The sequence below is a fragment of the Oncorhynchus mykiss genome, chromosome 17 (genome assembly GCF_057628025.1).
Source record: "Oncorhynchus mykiss isolate SJ-2025 chromosome 17, ASM5762802v1, whole genome shotgun sequence".
Taxonomy (NCBI): domain Eukaryota; kingdom Metazoa; phylum Chordata; class Actinopteri; order Salmoniformes; family Salmonidae; genus Oncorhynchus; species Oncorhynchus mykiss.
Window position 1 is genome coordinate 50,238,449 of NC_143038.1, and position 23,476 is coordinate 50,261,924.

The window sequence follows — 23,476 nt, forward strand, 5'->3', positions numbered from 1 at the left end:
GTTCTACCATCTTGTGGCTTTGAGTCAGTGACTCTTATCACATAATGACAGTTTAAAGAATCTGTACACAATCAACAGCCTGATCAACTCTTCACAAAGGAGATGTGTGGTGCTGCATGAGGCAAATGGTGTTCACACCAGATACTGACTGGTTTTCTGATCTACGCTCCTACCTTTTTTTTAATGGTATCTGTAACCAACAGATGCATATCTGTATTCCCAGTCATGTGAAAACCCTATATTAGGGCCTAATGAATTTATATTTATTGACTGTTTTCCTTATATGAACTTAATATGAACAGTAAAATCCTTTACATTTTTGCATGTTACATTTACATGTTTTGTTCAGTGTATAAACCATCAACTTAGTGAATACCACCTTTATATATTTTTACACACTTATCTATTTTATAATGTCACTATGTATTTGTTGTCAATGTTTTGGCTTCAAACTGTTGGCAGCTGTGAAAAAAATCTATATTTGGAAGAATTGCAGTTAATTGGAAATAATGCCAGTGTTGATTAGATGCTTTTTTCATTAAATTAGGCTATTTTCTCTTAAACCAAAAATCTGCTAGAAACCTATGGGAAATATGAAGACCGACATAAAAAATGTATGACTATGTTTTTTAAATAGTTATACAAGTAAATATTACCAAAGTTACAATAGATTGCCATTGATTTTCTGTTAACTACCAAAATTACTGTAGATTCCGGTAACTTTGGTAAACAGTAGCTTTGCAAACCTAGTTATATTAATTGAAGTGCCCTTTAATATAGACCACATGGAAAATCCAATAAATCCGATTTTTTATTGGAATAAAGACTTGCTAAAGTGCCAAAGTTCTGCATTTTGACTAGGGTGGCTGGAGTCTTTGACAATTCTTAGTGCTTCATCTGACACCGCCTGTTATGGAGGTCCTGGATGGCAGGAAGCTTGCCCCCGGTGATGTAATGGGACATTCACACTACCCTCTGTAGTGCCTTGCGGTCGGAGGCCGAGCAGTTGCCATACCAGGCAGTGATGCAACCAGTCAGCAGGATGCTCTCTATGAGATTTTCCTATGATCTCAAGCAAAGAGGCACTGAGTTTGAAGGTAGGCCTTGTAATACATCCACAGGTACACCTCCAATTAACTCAAATTATGTCAATTAGCCTATCAGAAGCTTCTAAAGCCATGACTTCATCATTTTCTGGAATTTTCCAAGCTGTTTAAAGGCACAGTCAACTTAGTGTATGTAAACTTCTGACCCACTGGAATTGTGGTACCATGAATTATAAGTGAAATAATCTGTCTGTAAACAATTGTTGGAAAAATTATTTGTGTCATGCTCAAAGTAGATGTCCTAACCGACTTGCCAAAACTATAGTTTGTTAACAAGAAATTTGTGCAGTAGTTGAAAAATAAGTTCTAATGACTCCAACCTAAGTGTATGTAAACTTCCGACTTCAACTGTAGGTGTTCCTTTTGTCCAGGTAGGAAAGGGCAGCGTGGAGTGCAATAGAGATTGCATCATCTGTGGATCTGTTGGGGTGGTATGCAAACAGAGTGGGTCTAGGGTTTCTGGGATGATGGTGTTGATGTGAGCCATGACCAGCCTTTCAAAGCCCTTCATGGCTATAGACGTGAGTGATATGGGTCAGTTGTCATTTAGGCAGGTTACCTTAGTGTTCTTGGGCACAGGCACTATGGTGGTCTGCTTAAAACATGTTGGTATTACAGACTCGGACAGGGAGAGATTGACAATGTCAGTGAAGACACTTGCTAGTTGGTCAGTGCATGCTCGCAGTACACGTTCTGGTAATCCATCTGGCCCTGCGGCCTTGTGAATGTTGACCTGTCTAAAGGTCTTACTCACATCGGCTGCGGAGAGCGTGATCACACAGTCTTCCGGTACAGCTGGTGCTTTCATGCATGTTTCAGTGTTATTTGCCTCGAAGCGAGCATAGAAGTAGCTCGTCTGGGCAGCTCTCGGCTGTGCTTCCCTTTGTAGTCTGTAATGGTTTGCAAGCCCTGCCACATCCGACGAGCGGTGTAGTACGACTCAATCTTAGTCATGTATTGATGCTATGCCTGTTTTATGGTTCGTCGGAGGGAATAGAGGGATTTCTTATAAGCTTCCGGGTTAGAGTCCCGCTCCTTGAAAGCGGCAGCTCTAGCCTTTAGCTCAGTGCGGATGCTGCCTGTAATCCATGGCTTCTAGTTGGGGTATGTACGTATGGTCACTGTGGGGACGACATCATCGACGCACTTATTGATGAAGCCAATGACAGATGTGGTGTACTCCGCAATGCCATTGGAGGAATCCCAGAACATATTCCAGTCTATGCTAGCAAAACAGTCCTGTTTCATCTGACCACTTTTTTATCGATCGAGTCACTGGTGCTTCCTGCTTTAATTTTTGCTTGTAAGCAGGAATCAGGAGGATGGAATTATGGTCAGATTTGCCAAATGGAGGGCGAGGGAGAGCTTTTTATTGGTCTCTGTTTATGTAGTATAGGTGGTCCAGAGTTCTTTTCCCTCTGGACCACATTTAACATGCTGAAAGTTGGTAAAATTAATTTAAGTTTCCCTGCATTACAGTCCCCGGTTACTAGGAGCGCTGCCTCTGGGTGAGCGTTTTCTTGTTTGCTTATGGTGGAATACAGCTCATTCAATGCTGTCTTAGTGTCAACCTCTGACTGAGGTGGTATGTAAACAGCTACGAAGAATAGAGATGAGAACTCTCTTGGAAGGTAGTGTGGTCTACAGCTTATCATGATATACTCAACCTCAAGCGAGCAATAGCTCGAGACTTCCTTAGATATAGTGCACCACCTGTTATTTACAAAAATACATAGTCCGTCTTACCAGGCTATCTTGACAGACATCGTATAACCAGCCAGCTGTATGTTGATATTGCCGTCGTTCAGCCACGACTCCGTGAAGCATAAAATGTTACAGTTTTTAATATCCCATTGGTAGTTTAATCTAACCTGTAACTCGTCGATTTTATTGTCAAAAGATTGCATGTTTGCTAGCAGAATTGAGGGAAGTGGGGGTTTATTTTATCGTCTCCGAATTCTCAGAAGGCAGCCCGCTCTCCAGCGTCTCTTTCTCCACCTTCTCTTCACGCAGATAACTGGGTTTGGGGCCTGTTCCCGAGGGAGCCGTATATCCTCCGCCTTGGGTTCGTCAGAGTCGTGAAAGAAGAAAAAGGATTCTGCTAGTCCGTGGTGATTAATCTCAGTCCTGATGTCTAGAAGTTATTTTCGGTCATAAGAGACAGTAGTGGCAACATTATGTACTAAATTAGTTTTTTTTTTTAAAGTTACAAACAACGTAGATAAACAAACAAACAAAAAAACAATTGTTTGGGGGCACGTAAAATGTCTGCCTTCTGCTCCGGCGCCATCTTATTATCTGAATTGTAATTTTAATATCGTAAAACAATTCCTTTTTTTTCTCCAATCTTTTTCAAGAAACATTGAGCATCTATAGACACATTGTAGTGTCAAAGCAGGTGAGCTGTTTGTACTATTCTTGGAAACTTTCTGGTGTTTTGAGGTGGAAAACTGAGTGAGTGAAGCATAGCACGTCAACCCTGTTGTAACTCATAGATAGACAGGCTATTTTTTGTGAAGCTTGCATTCAATTGCCCCTCCCTGTTGCACACAATAAGATTCAAATTTCTCCTGTCACATAGAGATGTATGGCTGATTTAAGATTAAACTGTCAACCCTGTTACGGTCAACCCTGTTACGGTCAACCCTGTTACGGTCAACCCTGTTGCTATATTTGGCACTTAATAGGAACTTCCTATAGCATTTATTTTTTTATGGGGAAATTTGTTTTTTATTAAGTTGAACATTTGTTCTTTATGGCAGAATGTTAAATCACCGAGTTACACATCTCAAAAAGGCATCAAATTGGTGGAACGACCCACATACGGACACAGACACGGACAGGAACAGCAGGACATACTGTTGGAACTACAGTACATTAAACAGAGAGTGTTGTACTCACCATACTGACAACTGGGCCCATTGAAGCCAGCAGGACAGTCACAAAGCTGGGAGCTGGAGCGGGAGCCCTCCCGACACTGGCCCCCGTTGAAGCACACGCCGTAGCTACACACAGCTGGAGGATGGCACCGGGACGGGATGGATGGGGTAGGAGACGGAGAGAAAGAAAGAGGAGAAGAGATAAGAGGAGCAGAAGCACCTGGCTGCTGTCACAGAATGTCAACATCTGCAGTGGGACGGTTTGACCTATCAGGGCCTCTTTAGTTCCCTGTTAACATCTGATTGAGAGGGACCTTGATGTTCCTGCTGTTACATTAACCATGCTAACAGGGCTCCCTCCTCCAGTTGGCTCTCTTCAAGGAGGAGAGTGGCTTTCAGGCACATTACCAGATGAAAAAAAAGTAATCGTAATGTTTTTGGGAGAAAATGAATCAGCTGGGATAGTTTAACCCTGAGTGAAATAAATAGGCTGCATCTCTGCTAAGGACATAGTCAACCCCCATGGTCACATAGCAATCTGCTCTGAAACTGAATTATATGTCCCATGTCTCCACACAGACAAAGATCATGCATCCAGTACTATTAGCATGAAGTGAGGCAGAGAGTCACAGGGTGTGGGACATCAATCTAGGAGAGACGGCCCTATCTGGCTAAATCCCCAGAGTCAAACAACTTGTCTTGTTTAGACGTGTGAAATCCGTGAAATTGGAATAAACAAACACCTCAAACCACTAGGTAGCCTACGCCACGTGAATCCAGCACATAGGTGTAGGCATCGCATTCTACACACTCATATAACTCACATCCTCTCTCGCCTTCACCTCCAAGCTAGTGTGTGTGTGTGTGTGTGTGTGTGTGTAGGATCTCTGTACACTGCACAGCAAGGTACAGGAGAGCAAGCCAAGCCTCATGTTTCGCTCCATTAAGAAGGGTGCAGTCTACAGTGTGACGGCTACAGAGTACCAGAGGATTGACGCTTGTGTTTGCACACACCCATGTTGGCACTAGCAGTACTAAGGCTCAGGGAGAGGAGATGTACGGAACACCTAATCATGGCAGGAATGCCCGCTCTTCTCCAAGGTGATTAGACAGGAACCTCTCAAAAGATGTAACTTCTGCCAGATCTGCATTTTTCTGCTAATCTAATCCGATCGGCAGCTGCATGACCAACTCCCACTCCCAGTTCTTTTTGGGGCCATATATGGGCCACATATGTGCCTGTTATTATTAATAACAACATGCCAACCAAAGATCTGAGGTGGTGTGCAGTTCAACATGGGCAATAAAAATGAGTGACAAGATATACTACCAACAAATCAGTGTACTTTTTTAAACTACAGCAAAAGGAGAAAATAGTTTGGCAGTCTGTAAATGCCTTCCTCGAAAACGATTAAAAACAAATTATTTTTCCTTTCAACATTCTGCCTAAGGAAATGTCCAATATGTCTGTGTTACTTATGATCTCGACAGGTGTTTTTTCTCTAGCTATAGGTGTCATCTGTCATGGTAACAGCAGCTCCTCTCAATGCTAGACAGCTTCATAATGAACAGCTATTCATCTCACAGGTGGGTTACATCAGCATGAGAGGAGACAGAGATGGGAAAATTGGAAAATAGAGCCATTGATATAAAGAAAACTAGAGAATGACCGATAATGTTCTGTTATAGTCTACCGGTCCTTCTTTATAGGCTTTGCCCATAGTCCCTCTACATAGCAAAACATCTGCTGCGCCAGCCGCCACTCACCGGCTGAGCACTGCATAATGTCGAGGAATGTCTACCTGGGAAAATTATCAGCAAGCAGTAAGATACTGTAGCTCATTCTACAACAGAAATGTGCTATATTGAGAAACGAGTCAACTGACACAGTGACCAAAATCGAACCTCTATTGCAAATATTAATTTCATTCACTAATAATAAGGCTTGTGGCGACGTCAGAGTAGATGATTATCGTAATAGGGAAAGAAGGAAGTGTTAAAAATGCCTAAATAAAGGTTGACAATAGGTAAAGCTACCTAAGAATCTTACTGCATGTTTATGGACCAAGAAAGCTGTAGATCAGCGTGCGCATGTTCTCACTTCTCAAACTATGGGCAGATTTGAGTCAGACAGAATGTGCATCATTGTTTCAATGTTCTTTCCTACCCTCGCTCTCCTTGTTAGATATTATGTACATTTATGGATTGGTAGCAAATGTCATCGCCATTGATATAGTTATCATAGTAGAAGTAAACAGCAACAAATGATATGAGCAAAAGAGAGAGATGTGAAATTGATCAGAGTTACGGCCTCGCTCTATCAAATCATAGCAGTAGGATCAATTTACAACCCGCCCATTTCTTGCCAGATGGCTGAACTAGCCAATTGAGTTGTTTTGATTTTCCACCTGGCAGCTGAGTTGTTTAGAAATGCATCCCGACAGCTGAAAAAAATACTTTTCACAAATCATGATGTTACATTGGACCCATTTGCATTGAACCTATGTTATTTTATATTCTCAAACTAACAGAAGTGCCTATCAGGTGCATAGGCATGGCCCAATCAGACTAAGCATATTCAATTTTCATGCTAGTTACTTATCAGTGTTCCAAAAGGGACATTATTTGTCCTTTTTAACATGCAAACACCATCAAAGACAGTACAAGTCAAAAGTTTGGACACACCTACTCATTCAAGGGTTTTTATTTATTTTGACTATTTTCTACATTGTAGAATAATAGTGAAGACATCAAATCTATGAAATAACACATATTGAATCATGCAGTAATCAAAAAAGTGTTAAACATATTAAAATATATTTTATATTCGAGATTCTTCAAATAGCCACCCTTTGCCTCGATGACAGCTTTGCACACTCTTGTAATTAGAGGCAGGTAGCTTAGTGGTTAGAGTGTTGGACTAGTAACCGAAAGGTTGCAAGATCGAATCCCCGAGCTGACAAGGTAGAAATCAGTTGTTATAAAACTGCACATTTAGCTATAAACCCGTCACTGAGAAGAAATTATATGTGTCATTGCCAGAATGGGGGATTTGGGGGGGGCAGAATCATTTCAGTCCTCTCTCTCAACAGCTCCAGAAGAATCCCTGGAGTGTGAGGCGAAGTCTAAACATCTTGACGTCCTCCTGGCCCTGTGCTCAGACACCTGGTCAGCTCTGTGTCTGGGAGCAGCAGTCCACAAGTCCCCTCAGACCTAACTTAACAATACCCAACACAGTTCCAACACAACCCCCTCCGCCCTCAATCAACTAAGTAGTTAATTAAGTAGTTTTTTGGGGTATCAGTACTTGACTTTATTTATATTTTTAACAACTTTTACTTTTACTTCATTACTTTCCTAAAGAAAATTATGTTATTTTTACTCCATACATTTTCCCTGGCACCCAAAAGTACTAATTACATTTTGAATGCTTAGCAGAACATTAAAATGGTCCATTTCACACTCCACCCTCACTCAACAAATACCTAACATCAGTGCGTTTGGAAAGTATTCAGACCCCTTGACTTTTTCCATATTTTGTTACATTATAGCCTTATTCTAAAATGGATGAAATACTTTTTCCCCCACATCAATCTACACACCCCATTATAACAAAGCAACATTTTTTGCAAATGTACACTACCGGTCAAAAGTTTCAGAACACCTCCTTATTCAAAGGTTTTTCTTTATTTTTACTTTATTCTACATTGTAAAAAAAAAGTGTTAAAAACTAGACTTTTTGCAGTCGCAAAAACCATCAAGCGCTATGAATAAACTGGCTCTCATGAAGACCGCCAGAGGAATGGGAGACCCAGAGTTACAGTGCCTTGCGAAAGTACTCGGCCCCATTGAACTTTGCGACCTTTTGCCATATTTCAGGCTTCAAACATAAAGATATAAAACTGTATTTTTTTGTGATGAATCAACAACAAGTGGGACACATTCATGAAGTGGAACGACATTTATTGGATATTTCAAACTTTTTAAACAAATCAAAAACTGAAAAATTGGGCGTGCAAAATTATTCAGCCCCTTTACTTTCAGGGCAGCAAACTCTCTCCAGAAGTTCAGTGAGGATCTCTGAATGATCCAATGTTGGCCTAAATGACTAATGATGATAAATACAATCCACCTGTGTGTAATCAAGTCTCCGTATAAATGCACCTGCACTGTGATAGTCTCAGAGGTCCGTTAAAAGCGCAGAGAGCATCATGAAGAACAAGGAACACACCAGGCAGGTCCGAGATACTGTTGTGAAGAAGTTTAAAGCCGGATTTGGATACAAAAAGATTTCCCAAGCTTTAAACATCCCAAGGAGCACTGTGCAAGCGATAATATTGAAATGGAAGGAGTATCAGACCACTGCAAATCCACCAAGACCTGGCCGTCCCTCTAAACTTTCAGCTCATACAAGGAGAAGACTGATCAGAGATGCAGCCAAGAGGCCCATGATCACTCTGGATGAACTGCAGAGATCTACAGCTGAGGTGGGAGACTCTGTCCATAGGACAACAATCAGTCGTATATTGCACAAATCTGGCCTTTATTGATTGAAGAGTGGCAAGAAAGCCATTTCTTAAAGATATCCATAAAAGTGTTGTTTAAAGTTTGCCACAAGCCACCTGGGAGACACACCAAACATGTGGAAGAAGGTGCTCTGGTCAGATGAAACCAAAATTGAACTTTTTGGCAACAATGCAAAACGTTATGTTTGGCGTAAAAGCAACACAGCTGAACACACCATCCCCACTGTCAAACATGGTGGTGGCAGCATCGTGGTTTGGGCCTGCTTTTCTTCAGCAGGGACAGGGAAGATGGTTAAAATTGATGGGAAGATGGATGGAGCCAAATACAGGACCATTCTGGAAGAAAACCTGATGGAGTCTGCAAAAGACCTGAGACTGGGACGGAGATTTGTCTTCCAACAAGACAATGATCCAAAACATAAAGCAAAATCTACAATGGAATGGTTCAAAAATAAACATATCCAGGTGTTAGAATGGCCTAGTCAAAGTCCAGACCTGAATCCAATCGAGAATCTGTGGAAAGAACTGAAAACTGCTGTTCACAAATGCTCTCCATCCAACATCACTGAGCTCGAGCTGTTTTGCAAGGAGGAATGGGAAAAAATGTCAGTCTCTCAATGTGCAAAACTGATAGAGACATACCCCAAGTGACTTACAGCTGTAATCGCAGCAAAAGGTGGCGCTACAAAGTATTAACTTAAGGGGGCTGAATAATTTTGCACGCCCAATTTTTCAGTTTTTGATTTGTTAAAAAAGTTTGAAATATCCAATAAATGTCGTTCCACTTCATGAATGTGTCCCACTTGTTGTTGATTCATCACAAAAAAATACAGTTTTATATCTTTATGTTTGAAGCCTGAAATGTGGCAAAAGGTCGCAAAGTTCAAGGGGGCCGAATGCTTTCGCAAGGCACTGTACCTTTGCTGCAGAGGATAAGTTTATTAGAGTTACCAGCCTGAGAAATTGCAGCCCACCATGGCCTTATCCTACCTCATTTGCACATTTGCACGTGTTCTACTGTATGTTTGTTTATTCCATGTGTAACTCTGTGTTGTTGTAAGTGTCGAAATGCTTTGCTTTATCTTGGCCAGGTCGCAGTTGCAAATGAGAACTTGTTTTCAACTGGCTTACCTGGTTAAATAAAGGTGAAATAAAACAAATAAAATAAAAGGAGGAGGTGTATCACAGCATTCTGAAGTGATACAAAACTACATCTGCTTTGGGCTTAGTGGGACTATCATTTGTTTTTCAACAGGATAATGACCCAACACATCTCCAGGCTGTGTAAGGGCTATTTGACCAAGAAGGAGAGTGATGGAGTGCTGCATCAGATGACCTGGCCAGCACAATGATGAGTTGGACCACAGAGTAAAGGGAAAGCAGCCAACAAGTGCACAGCACATGTGGGAACTCCTTCATGACTGTTGTAAAAACATTCCAGGTGACGCTGGTTGAGAGAATATCAAGAGTGTGCAAAGCTGTCATCAAGGAAAAGGGTGGCTAGTTGAAGAATCTCAAATATAAAATATATTTTGATTTGTTTAAAACTTCTTTTTTTATATGTGTTATTTCATAGTTTCGATGTCATCTCTATTATTCTACAATGTAGAAAATAGTCCAAATAAAGAAAAACCCTTGAATGAGTAGGTGTTCTAAAACTTTTGCCCGGTAGTATAATAAAAGTAAAAACTGAAATATCACATTTTCATAAGTATTCACACTCTTTACTCAGTGCTTTTTTGAAGCACCTTTGGCAGCGATTACAGCCTCGAGTCTTCTTGGGTATGACACTACAAACTAGGGCACACCTGTATTTGGTGAGTTTCTTCCATTCTTCTCTGCAGATCCTCTCAAGCCCTGTCAGATTGGATGGGGAGTGTTGCTGCACAGCTATTTTCAGGTCTCTCCAGAGATGTTCGATCGGGTTCAATTCCGGGCTCTGGCTGGGAAACTCAAGGAAATTCAGAGACTTGTCTCGAAGCCACTCCTGCTTTGTCTTGGCTGTCTGCTTAGGTTTGTTGTCCTGTTGGAAGGTTAACCTTTGTTCCAGTCTGAGGTCCTGACCACTCTGGAGCTGGTTTTCATCAAGGATCTCTCTGTACTTTTCTCAGTTCACCTTACCCTCAATCCTGACTAGTCTCCCTGTTGCTGAAAAACATCCCCACACCATGACAGTATCATCACCATGCTTCACCATAGGGATGATGCCAGGTTTCCTCCAGACTTGGCATTCAGGCCAAAGAGTCCCATCTTGGTTTTTATCAAACCAGAGAATCTTGTTTCTCATGGTCTGGGAGTCCTTTATGTGCCTTTTGGCAAACTCCAAGTGCCTTTTACTGAGGAGTGGCTTCCGTATGCCACTCTACCATAAAGGTCTGATTGGTGGAGCTCTGTCAGAGTGACCATCGGGTTCTTGGTCACCTCCCTGACCAAGGCCCTTCTCCCCCAATTGCTCAGTTTGGCCTGATGGCCAGCCCTAAGAAGAATCTTGGTGGTTCCAAACGTCTTCAATTTAAGAATGATGGAGGCCGCTGTGCTCTTGGGGACCTTCAATGCTGCAGAAATGTTTTGGTACCCTTCCACAGATCTGTGCCTTGACACAAACCTGTCTCGGCGCTCCATGGACAATTCCTTCGCCTCATGGCTTGGTTTTTGCTCTGACCTGCACTGTCAACTGTGGGACCTTATATAGACAGGTGTGTGCCTTTCCAATCATTTACGACATGTGGACTCCAATCAAGTTGTAGAAACATCTCAAGGATGATCAATGGAAACAGGATGCACCTGAGCTCTATTTCGAGTCTCATAGAAAAGGGTCTGAATACTTATGTAAATTAGGTATTTCTGCCTTTTATTTTGAATACATTTGCAAAAAAATCCAAAAACCTGTTTTCGCTTTTTTCATTATGGGGTTGTGCATAGATTGATGAGGATTTTAGAATAAGGCTGTAACTTAACAAAAAAGGTTAAGGGGTCTGAATACTTTGCGAATGCACTGTATACAGCTTTGTGTTCCCAAATACAGCTGATCAACTGATGCAAATTCATCAGAACAACAACATTATTAACAGCTGTGAAAGATCATCAGAAGTAGCCATTTTCCAATGCAATTAAAAACCACTGGCAAGGAAGCAAGGAGTCAAACCATCCTGAAGTTTTCAATATGTCACAAGTGACAAACAAGACGCTTTTCCCTTTCCCCCCCTCCAAGAAATGTGAGAAATGAACTTCTTGCCAGCTAACCATGGAGAGCATTTTCCCGCCGCCCGCTCTCCACCCTTACACTGCTTAATCTCCCTTGAAATAATTCCTTAACTTGCCGTGCAGCACGGCAAACGGCGTAACACTCACTCTCATCTTTCTCTGTGATTGCCTCCACTCTGTTACAAAGACACCTTGTCTGAGGGGATTAGTTGCTTCCACAGAGAAACAGAGATAGGTCAATGAGTCGCACTGCCACCGGACGGACACTGGAGTCCAAGGAGCAGGTGTCACCAGCTCAGCCTCTGACATGGCCTCCACATCCTAACAGAAGCAGTGTATCTTTATAGTCAATGATGAGGGTCTGTTTGTTTAGGTTGTGTCCATATGTTTAACCCCAGATTGAGAGACAGAGGGAGCAGATTCACAGTAATTCGTAGGCATTTTAATTATATATAAAAAAATATTTAACCTTTATTTAACTAGGCAAATCAGTTAACTGCCTCGTTCAGGAGCAGAATCACAGATTTTTACCATGTCAGCTCAGGGATTCGATCCAACAACCTTGCGGTTACTGGCCCAACGCTCTAACCACTAGGCTACCTGCCTCATAAAAGTGCCACCCTGCCATCTCTGTTTGTGTTAGTAATTGGTACACACGGAGAGCAGCACTATAGTTTGAGGCAGCAAATCATGTTTTGCTCTGCAGAGGATTGTATAAAATCAAAGGGTTCTCACAGTAGCCAGGATAGGCCAAGGGCAGCACTGTCAGAAGGTCCTCGTCATCAGAACAACTTTAAATACCCCTGAAGAATGGTTTCAGGGACATTCCAAAAATGTATATTTCAAGCCTGTCTCCTAAATCACGTGTCTTAGTATGTAATGTTGATGGATGTATCTGAATGGGGATATCCCTGAAGGTAGGATACACAGATTTCCATGTGCAGTGGGAGGATGTGGGTGGGAACCTCGTGGCTAAACTGAATTACTCAAAATGTCTCCCTGTCTGGCAGTGTTGGGCACAGATAAGATAACAAGTAGTAGATACATGGGTGGAGGACAATAGGAAGAGGATATTTGTGGTACATTTTACACTTTCCTGCTTTTCATACACAGTGTTTATCATGGACATGATAAAATTAAATGAAAACATCCCAAGACAATGAGCTTGGCCTCTATGACTCGGAGACACCACGCCATGCCAGTCTGTTTTTGTATGTGCGTGTCTGTGAACAGAGACCTGGCCGGGTGGTGCCAAAATAACAACCTATCCCTCAACGTAACCAAGACTAAGGAGATGATTGTAGACTACAGGAAAAGGAGGATCGAGCACACCCCCATTCTCATCGACGGGGCTGTAGTGGAGCAGGTTGAGAGCTTCAAGTTCCTTGGTGTCCACATCAACAACAAACTAGAATGGTCCAAACACACCAAGACAGTCGTGAAGAGGGCACAACAAAGCCTATCCCCCTCAGGAAAATAAAAATACTTGGCACGGGTCCTGAGATCTTCAAAAGGTTCCACAGCTGCAACATCGAGAGCATCCTGACCGGTTACATCACTGCCTGGTACGGCAATTGCTCGGCCTCTGACCGCAAGGCACTACAGAGGGTAGTGCGTACAGCCCAGTAGATCACTGGGGCTAAGTTGCCTGCCATCCAGGACCTCTACACCAGGCGGTGTCAGAGGAAGGCCCTAAAAATGGTCAAAGACCCCAGCCACCCCAGTCATAGACTGTTCACTCTACTACCGCATGGCAAGCGGTACCGGAGTGCCAAGTCTAGGACAAAAAGGCTTCTCAACAGTTTTTACCCCCCCAAGCCATAAGACTCCTGAACAGGTAATCAAATGGCTACCCGGACTATTTGCATTTCACTGTAAGGTTGTATTTGGTGCATGTGACAAATAAACTTTGATTTGATTTGATTTGATTTATCCCTGGGATGCAGTGTTTCTCCACACACACAAAGACCACCCATGGACAGCCACAGTCTCCTCGTCCCTCGTCCCTCGGGTCCGGTACACGTGTACATCCGCCAGCCTGGTCCCTCCCGCCACAAAAGGGGGCCAGTTCCCATTCAGCAGTTAACGAGGGCGACAAACTGGTGGAGCCATTGTCCCTGCTCCTCTGTTCCTCACTCCCTGTCACAAAGCTCATTGTTGCCATCAATCAACATAACTGCCCACTTCCACTCTTGACTGTCCCGGGCCATTCTCCAGCCAACTCGCTGGGGATGAACTCTTAGCTCATTGAATGGACCTTAGAATGGAGGAGAAGTGGAAGGAAGTCTCAAGAAGCACCATCAGCAAGTCAAGGACTCTTACCCTCAAGAAAGTCAGATAGTCATCAAGTCAATTGGTGCTTCTCAAAACACACAAAAATAAATATATTTCAATGGGTCACCTAAGCAACACTTTAGTTTTGAACCAAATGATGCATTTGCATGCACTTCCACATGCACATGAACAGTGGCAAATGGAATTCAGGCCAGTTAGAACACATGTCAGTGTGCACAGATGACCTCCTTGTGGAAAAGGTTCCTATTGCGTGCACTGCCCCAGGATTCTCAGTCAAATCAGGCCTTTGCAACCAAAATGTTGGGTTTTATGGCATGTGCTGGACAAAAAGGATGTCTACTACAGTCTAAGAATCCCAGCTATGCCATGTCACTGGGATGCTTTACAAGTAAAGCTTGCCCCACACTATCTTAAATCAGGATTAGAAGGCAGGGAATAGAAAGACTAGGAATGGGGAGGAGGGGGAGGGACAGGGCAGAAGGAGGGAGCCGTGACAATAACCAGACATATGTCAAATGTTTTACCATTCTCAAGCCTTACATATGACCAAATAAGAGTATATCTTAGTAGAGGATGAGGGAGAACTCGACAAGAGGAGCCAGTAAGTCGGAAAATGCCCACAGCGAAAGTGAATAGCTGGACTGTAGATATGGCCGAGAGATGGGGAGACAAGAAAGACGATAGAAGAGAACCAAACGGAGGAGAGCGAGGGAGAGGGATAGAGGGAGAGGGTTGGAAAGGAGGCTGTTAGCATGGCTGCTCATCAATGTACAGGGCTGTTTCTTTACAGCATGATGTGACACTTCATTCCGCTCAACTGCCTCACAATAACAACATTAGCCTAATTAGCTAACACTCACTTTTTATTAGCGCAGACACACCACACACACACCACCTCGACAGAGACCTCACATGTGCCAGACACTAAATCCCTATTTTAATGCACAACATTCTCATTTCAATCTCTGGGGTTTTCGAAGGATTTACTAAAGCTGTACCTTTTGCGGTCTCTGCTATAGAGCTGTTCTGTCTTCTTGGATGTCGTATGCACTGTTGAAAACAGTCCTATAGATTGAATTGCATTGAAGAACACCGGAGAAAACATAGGTTTAAGTGTGCAAGAGAGAGTGGGAGAGTGAGAGAGGGTGGATTGTGGTGTGAGGATCCTTTTATCCTGGTTCAATGGCTCAGAGTAAAGGGTGATTAGTTTGTCCCGTCTCAAAGTGCTGCCACGTCTTAAGTTACGGACATAAAAGCCCAGCCGTGTGTCGAAGAGAGCCGACATTGTCATGCAGAAGAAAAACAAAACCCTGCAACTTAGTGAGGGAGACACTGGGCAGCACTGGGGAATGCCTGTTAGGACGTTTCCTTCTGTGGTGTTTTAAAACAAACCAGAGCTCAGGGGTTGAGCAGACAGCCTAATGCTTCCCTGGATAATTTAATACTGTAACCTTTTAACAAGAGACAAAGAGGGCTTTGAGGAAAGCATGAGACCATAAGGAGACCCTGCTGAAAGGCACATCCAGGGGATCATCTCTCACCCCTGTCCCATCCCAGCCTCTTCCCACCACCCCCTGGCACAGACAGTAGCCTTCTCCACAGGCATGAGGGGAGGTGAGGCACACCACACAGGATGGTGCTGGGGCCTGGACACAAGGGATGGGTAGGTGGAGGTGGAAGCGTTCCTCTGGGCGGTGGTGGGGAATGAAAGTGATGTCTGGGCTGTTTACTAGGGGCTTTGTCAGGGGTGATGTCTAAGGTATGCAGGCTATGCGATGCGGATCAACGGCCGTAAAATCCCATCAAAGGGCCCTGCCAGGTCTCACTTGCGTGGGACTAAGCCTGTCCACACAGAGTTGAGCAGTTCAAGGCCCAGTAGCAGACTCAAACCCAGCCTTATGGACCAGTACTGACTCCAGCCTCAGCAGGAGACTCAGCCCCAGCCCACCCCAGTCTCAGTCCCAGTCCTGACTCCAGCCTCAGCCCCAGCTTCAGTCCCAGGCCCAACCTCAGTCCCATCCCCAGTGTCAGCCCCAGCCTCAGGCCCAGCCTCAGGCCCATACCCATCTCCAGCCTCAGCCCCAGCCCAGTCCAGAGAAAATGTACTCTCCTGTTACCGTGGCACCTCAGCCCAGCAGATCCCTACAACACGTCTCTCCATTACCAAAGCAGAGGATTAGAGTGCGGGAGATTCTGTTTTGACTCATTGTATAGTTTTGTTCTTGACTCTTTTCTGTTCATTTGCAGGTGGTCTCTCTCCTCTGGGATAGGGTTATGGTGCAAGCCTCTGACCTGTACCACCAGTTACTACCACTCCTCTGAGTCTGCTGATTGGGAATATGGTAGCATGACTATGAGTGTGAGCCGAGATTTAACTGTGGAGCTCCAACAAAACTGGGAACCAGTCAGCACATTGGAACTGGCCACCCAACTGAACAAAGAGGATTACCTGTCCAGCCAAACCCTCACTTTTTTGGCAGGCAGACACACCCACCATCTCAGGACACAAGGAGCCCTGCAGTGCCAAGTGTAGCTGAGCCAGAAGCAAAGGTGATTAGGTCTGGTGGTCAGTCAACACTTTAACATGTCTGTAAGTTCACTATCATCTTTGGCAGAATTTAAAACAAGACATTGCAATACAAAGCCGGTTTCAGCAAAAATGTCAACAGTAATTTATGAGCTTTCAAAATGACTTTGAATATTGCCGCTTTCACCCAGTGTCTGGTCGGTTGTGAACGTCACAGTAACTGTTGCACTGATAGTGCTAAGTGATTAGTGCTTTTTATGGTTTTGGTTATTTTTTAAAAAATAATCACGTTTTTTATTTAGATTATTATTTGTTAACATTAAATGCATTATGAAATATGACCTTGAAATGATTTTAGAGCTTCTTAATTGAAATTACAAAGCCAAATAGTGATGATATTCAATTGCCAAAACATTGAAAACATTCCATGGTCTCTAACAACACAGAACAAAGAAATGAATAAGAGCCCCATGATATTACTGACTGCTCATTACTGCTTAACACTTATTAACACTAATTTATTCACATTACCTTACTTAAATAAAATATTTGAATTGTGTATATAATTTTTTGGGACAACTTTATTATTTCATTTTTTAAGTCATCATCTCATCTCTGCTCAGGCAGTAGCAGCCAGCCAACCATCTAACATTACCTATGTGCTCCCCAATGAGCCAAGTGCCTCTTGTTAGCGAAAAGGGTACCCTGTGAGCATTAAGTTGCCACAGATGCCCATGCTGCAGAGCTGTCTGACGAAATCACTGTTTTAGTAGTTCTTCAAAAGTAGATAAAGTATACTTTCAAGACTGCTACAACTATTAATTGGGTAGAGATACCTCCAAGTACCTCTTGACATTATGACTTCTTCCTGAATGCTCTCCCAACCACCCTCGGCTCCCGACCCAGGGCGATGGGTTTGACGTACCCTTCCTTCCTCTCACTAGCCTATGGAGTATCACCTCCACTCATGTGTAAGCGGGCGTCAATCCCGTAAAGTTTGTATTACACTAAGAAACACACAGTCGTGGCCAAAAGTTTTGAGAATGACACAAATATTAATTTTCACAAAGTCTGCTGCCTCAGTTTGTATGATGGCAATTTGCAAATACTCCAGAATGTTATGAAGAGTGATCAGATGAATTGAAATTAATTGCAAAGTCCCTCTTTGCCATGCAAATGAACTGAATCCCCCAAAAACATTTCCACTGCATTTCAGCCCTGCCACAAAAGGACCAGCTGACATCATGTCAGTGATTCTCTCGTTAACATAGGAGTAATTGTTGACGAGGACAAGGCTGGAGATCACTCTGTCATGCTGATAGAGTTCGAATAACAGGCTGGAAGCTTCAAAAGGAGGGTGGTGCTTGGAATCATTGTTCGTCCTCTGTCAATCATGGTTACCTGCAAGGAAATATGGGCCGTCATCATTGCTTTGTACAAAAAGGGCTTCACAGGCAAGGATATTGCTGCCAGTAAGATTGCACCTAAATCAACCATTTATCGGATCATCAAGAACTTCAAGGAGAGCGGTTCAATTTTTGTGAAGAAGGCTTCAGGGCGCCCAAGAAATTCCAGCAAGCGCAAGGACCGTCTCCTAAAGTTGATTCAGCTGCGTGATCGGGGCACCACCAGTACAGAATTTGCTCAGGAATGGCATCAGGCAGGTGTGAGTGTATCTGCACGCACAGTGAGGCGAAGACGTTTGGAGGATGGCCTGGTGTCAAGAAGGGCAGCAAAGAAGCCACTTCTCTCCAGGAAAAACATAAGGGACAGACTGATATTCTGCAAAAGGTACAGGGATTGCTGAGGACTGGGGTAAAGTCATTTTCTCTGATGAATCCCCTTTCCGTTTGTTTGGGGCATCCGGAAAAAAAGCGTGTCCGGGAAAGACAAGGTGAGCTCTACCATCAGTCCTGTGTCATGCCAAAAGTAAAGCATCCTGAGACCATTCATGTGTGGGGTTGCTTCTCAGCCAAGGAAGTGGGCTCACTCACAATTTTGCCTAAGAACACAGCCATGCATAAAGAATGTTACCAACACATCCTCCGAGAGCAACTTCTCCCAACCATCAAGCAACAGTTTGGTGATGAACAATGCAAAAGTGATAACTAAGTGGCTTGGGGAACAAAACATCGATATTTTGGGTCCATGGCCAGGAAACTCCCCAGACCTTAATCCCATTGAGAATTTGTGGTCAATCCTCAAGAGGCAGGTGGACAAACAAAAACCCACAAATTCTGACAAACTCCAGGCATTGATTATGCAAGAATGGGCTGCCATCAGTCAGGATGTGGCCCAGAAGTTAATTGACAGCATGCCAGGGCGGATTGCAGAGGTCTTGAAAAAGAAGGGTCAACACTGTAAATATTGACTCTTTGCATCAACTTCATGTAATTGTCAATAAAAGCCTTTGACACTTATGAAACGCTTGTAATTATACTTCTGTATTCCATAGTAACATCTGACAAAAATATCTAAAGACACTGAAGCAGCAAACTTTGTGGAAATTAATATTTGTGTCATTCTAAAAACTTTTGGCCACGACTGTACACTGTCTGTATCCTGATAACGGTAACAATCACTCCCTCCCACATTAGCAGAAGATCCCTCTCTGAAACACTAGGTGGTTGTGATACTTTAACAACAGAAACCTCAGTAATATGAAGCAATAGAAGAAAAGGGAAAGACTTACGATACAAGCAGCCAGCCTCTCCGTTGAGTTGAGACCATCCAGGACAGCACTTATACACGGTCTGGAAGTCTTGTCTGTAGATTTGTTTATATGCTGTGTAGTATGCTGTCCTGTTATCAAGGAGACATAACATTATCAAAGGATACAAACTAGATAATATCAAGCTACACTATATAAAACACGTCTACACAATAATTAGAGGTTCAGATGTATGGCACAATGTCATGGTTGTTCTGTCTGTTCTTAGGGAGGGTGGAGAGGGTAGTCTGTTCTTAGGGAGGGTGGAGAGGGTAGTCTGTTCTTAGGGAGGGTGGAGAGGGTAGTCTGTTCTTAGGGGTTGGCTTTGCCATCCTGAGAGTGGGAGGGCTAGGTTGCTGATGATGTTCAATGAGTAAGAAGGGGAAAAAAACGTCAGATCCACTACGATAATCACAGAACATTTCCCACTCTTTTAAGTCACATACAGTATAATAATCAGGAAACATTTTCCCAGTCTTTTAAGTCGTCCATTTCAATGTGCAAGACTGGTAGACTATACTTCAGAGTACGGTGTCTATCCCTGTAGTTTAGAAGCCCTCTCACGGCTACTAGTCATTATGCGTCATTTTGTTTACACCGTGTAATTAAGGGTTTGGCGACCTTCAAAGCTGCCTGCGTCTTTGTATTGTGGTAAATATATGGAGAAAATAAGCCTCAATAGCACATTGAGAAACTCCCCAGAGAGTGAGTCAGGGGTAAGCCGCAGGACTCTTCCTCACAGGTATGTACCTGACCTTTGGAGATGCCTCGGCTAAATAGATAGGTTAGCTAGCCCTCCAGGAGAGCTGTGGCTATACCTTGCACTTAGTGCTATATGAGAGGCCTACAAGACCCTGAAAGAACAAAAGAGAGGGAAAAGGATAGGAGGCAGAAAAGAGGAGAGAGATGTTGACTGAGATTTAGGGGGATGAGGATGGCACTCTTAAACAGCTTTGACGTGATTTGATTACTGTTAAGACTGAGTCAGCAACAACTGCACAACACAGAATTATCCATAGGCAATACATGCAATATAGAACATAATGACGATCTACAGAATAGCATTCCTGAAAAATTCCTCAGAACAAACATAGGAGTCATGAGTATGTGAAAGGCTGACAGAGGTGATGGGTACAGAAGAGAAGGATAGAAAACTGGACAGGTGAATAACTAATTCTCTCCTTCTCTCTTTCTTTCTCTATCTCGGAGGACCTGAGCCCTAGGACCATGCCCCAGGACTACCTGACATGATGACTCCTTGCTGTCCCCAGTCCACCTGGCCGTGCTGCTGCTCCAGTTTCAACTGACCTGAGCCCTAGGACCATGCCCCAGGACTACCTGACATGATGACTCCTTGCTGTCCCCAGTCCACCTGACCGTGCTGCTGCTCCAGTTTCAACTGTTCTGCCTTATTATTATTCGACCATGCTGGTCATTTATGAACATTTGAACATCTTGGCCATGTTCTGTTATAATCTCCACCCGGCACAGCCAGAAGAGGACTGGCCACCCCACATAGCCTGGTTCCTCTCTAGGTTTCTTCCTGGGTTTTGGCCTTTCTAGGGAGTTTTTCCTAGCCACCGTGCTTCTACACCTGCATTGCTTGCTGTTTGGGGTTTTAGGCTGGGTTTCTGTACAGCACTTTGAGATATCAGCTGATGTACGAAGGGCTATATAAATACATTTGATTTGATTTGATTTTGATTTGAACTAGTGTTGCTTTCAGAATGGATGGAGGAATACATGGATAGAAGAATGGATTGATTGATGGATGGATGGATGAAAAGTAGGACTCACCTTCTCTCGTATCCCATGCACCAGTTCTGTCCTAGGCAGCCTTGCTTCCAGACCTTGACCATGCGCGTGAAGGCCTGCACACACGGCTGCCTTTGGGCAACCAGCGTCACATCCCGCTCCACACACACGTTGGGCCTGAAAGAGGCCAGTGGTAAAAAACATTAAAAAATCAATATTCTGTCATTTTTTTGGTTTACAGTAAGAGGGTGTTATGAAGGATGAACCAGTAAAGATAAATGGACAAGGATTCCATAGGGGTTAATACTGTGTCGCGCTGCCTGTGCTGTCTGCTAAGACTTAAGGGGAATTCTCCATGCATTACTGTTTGACCCCTAAGCAGGGCAGCACAAGACACTGCCTGCAGCAAGACATCAAACAAACATTCACTAAGACTTTACCTGATACTACAGTATATCAAAACATTGATCAAAGGAGAGCAGAATAACAAGATCATACAAACTGATTTGGACCTCTTGTTATTGAGTTTTATAAGCCAGGTGCCATAAGCCAGGTGCCATGAGTGTCATAGATCTCATCGTACCATATTCCCTGCATTGTAGTCTCTAAGACCATCTCAAGCTGCCATACTATCCCTCTAACATTAAGCAGTGTTTTGGTACCTCTCTGCAGTACGTCTGAGAGAAGTCTCATCCTTTACGAGTAGCTCATTCATTCCATGTCCAAGCTTGTCTCATTTCTGGGATAGTGTGTATGTCTGAGAGGTCTGGGATCACCTTCAGTTTGTGATGCTGATACTGTATCTATTTTTCCAAGACTGGCAATGGTCCCTCTCAGAAAATTCCCATTATTTTTCACTATCTGACATTGACACGGCCATTACAACTGAACAGAGACTTATAATGAAGTCAGACTTATCAGAAGCACCTCATCTCGGACCTATCTCACCTGTTACTTTGGAATGCTCCCCATTACATGGAAAACTTAGGAACATCTCAGGAATGCTTCCTGCATCATTAATCCACACCGAGATCATGTGTAATTATGTAATAACATTACAGTGCATTTTGAGAAAGACAGTAGAGTATTCGTATGAATAGCTCCAGGTGCATCATAGCTCCAGGTGCATACCTTTCTGTGAAATGTACAAAATACAGCCTTAAGAGTTAACAGTGATTGTTGTCTGTCGTTTTAACTACAGGTTTATACAAGCCCAGGTATAGAACACATTGTTCTTCTTTCAATGCAAACACCTTTTGAGTAAAACATTGAAACATGAAATTAATTAATTGATAAACAAATATCATATTTCAACTTGTGAATGTTTTTAAATAATCCTATTAACCGGTAGTTTGATATGTCAACAGATATTGGATTCTGGTTATATGGTTTTAAACTCAAATGAATAGCAGTAGCAAGTGACATGACTCTAACCAGAAATGTTTTATCATGTAGGTTACTGTGACTAAAATATGTATTATCAAGTAAAAATGACAGTTTATAAAAAATACTTACATGTATGGTAGGAGAATTCCATAGCTGGACACTGCGTATATCCCATCGATAAGTAAGTATTGAAAAACTATTAAAACGAAGATACAATCCATTTCCAAGTTGTGTTGAATGTATCAATATATATGCATTAAAGCGCAGAAATGTAGTGGTATTGACACGTTTTAGTGAAAAAAGACAGAATGCACAAAAAAATCCGTAGCCTAATTACTGAAAAAATATTGGAAGGAGGCTTCACTGTTACACAAAAAAAAATCTACCAGAGAGTGAGAAGTGTCAGTACAACACCTTCTAATTCCAAAAGTGATGCAGTCATACATCCCGTACAGAGTGGTGCTTGGAGGTCGTTCCTAACTGGTTTACAACATGCAGATGTTGAACGCACATGCGCGCGCAATGGCTTATAAGAGTAAATCGAAGCAGTCTGGTCTCATAGACTAGACGTAAAATAGTAAAAGTAAACCTACAACAATCAAACTATTTTGGTTATGTTTGGTATGGTTACATAGTACAGAAGGTTACTTAAAGCTAAAACGAAAGTATGGTATTTGGTCGGGTGGGTAGATGGGAGGATATCCTCATGGACAATTTTAGCATTTTAGCTAATTAGCTACTTACTACTTACTAGTAGTAAGTAGCTACTTACTACTTTTCAGCTACTTTGTAACTACTTCGAATTTTAGCTAACCTTTCCCCTAGCCTACCTCCTAACACTAACCTAGCTAAACTAGCCTAGCTTGCATTAGCGTTACCCACCTAGCTAACAACAAATTGGAATTCGTAACTTATCATACTAATTGTATTTCGTAACATATTATACTAATTGGAGTGTCCCGGATTTACATTTACTGTGTTATGTCTACCCCTGAGTCCAGATTGTTTGAAAAGATTATGGATAATTTCAATGGAATGGATTGGGACAATAACAGAGATGTTAGCTTTTTCCCCCCAAATGTCCTGGT

At 42.8% G+C, this 23,476-nt stretch overlaps 1 protein-coding gene across 1 annotated transcript in view; it reads right to left on the reverse strand.

Annotated features, from left to right (window-relative positions):
- LOC110494423 (uncharacterized) overlaps positions 1-21,599 on the reverse strand; it is a 95,541-nt gene extending 73,942 nt beyond the window's left edge. Inside the window, exons 1-4 of the mRNA XM_090204197.1 lie at positions 21,586-21,599; positions 21,045-21,179; positions 19,230-19,339; positions 4,008-4,121 (exon numbers count right to left, since the gene is read on the reverse strand). Of these exons, the coding sequence (XP_090060323.1) occupies positions 4,008-4,121; positions 19,230-19,339; positions 21,045-21,179; positions 21,586-21,599 (373 nt within the window). The remainder of the gene's footprint in view (positions 1-4,007; positions 4,122-19,229; positions 19,340-21,044; positions 21,180-21,585) is intronic.
- Positions 21,600-23,476: the final 1,877 nt, after the last annotated feature.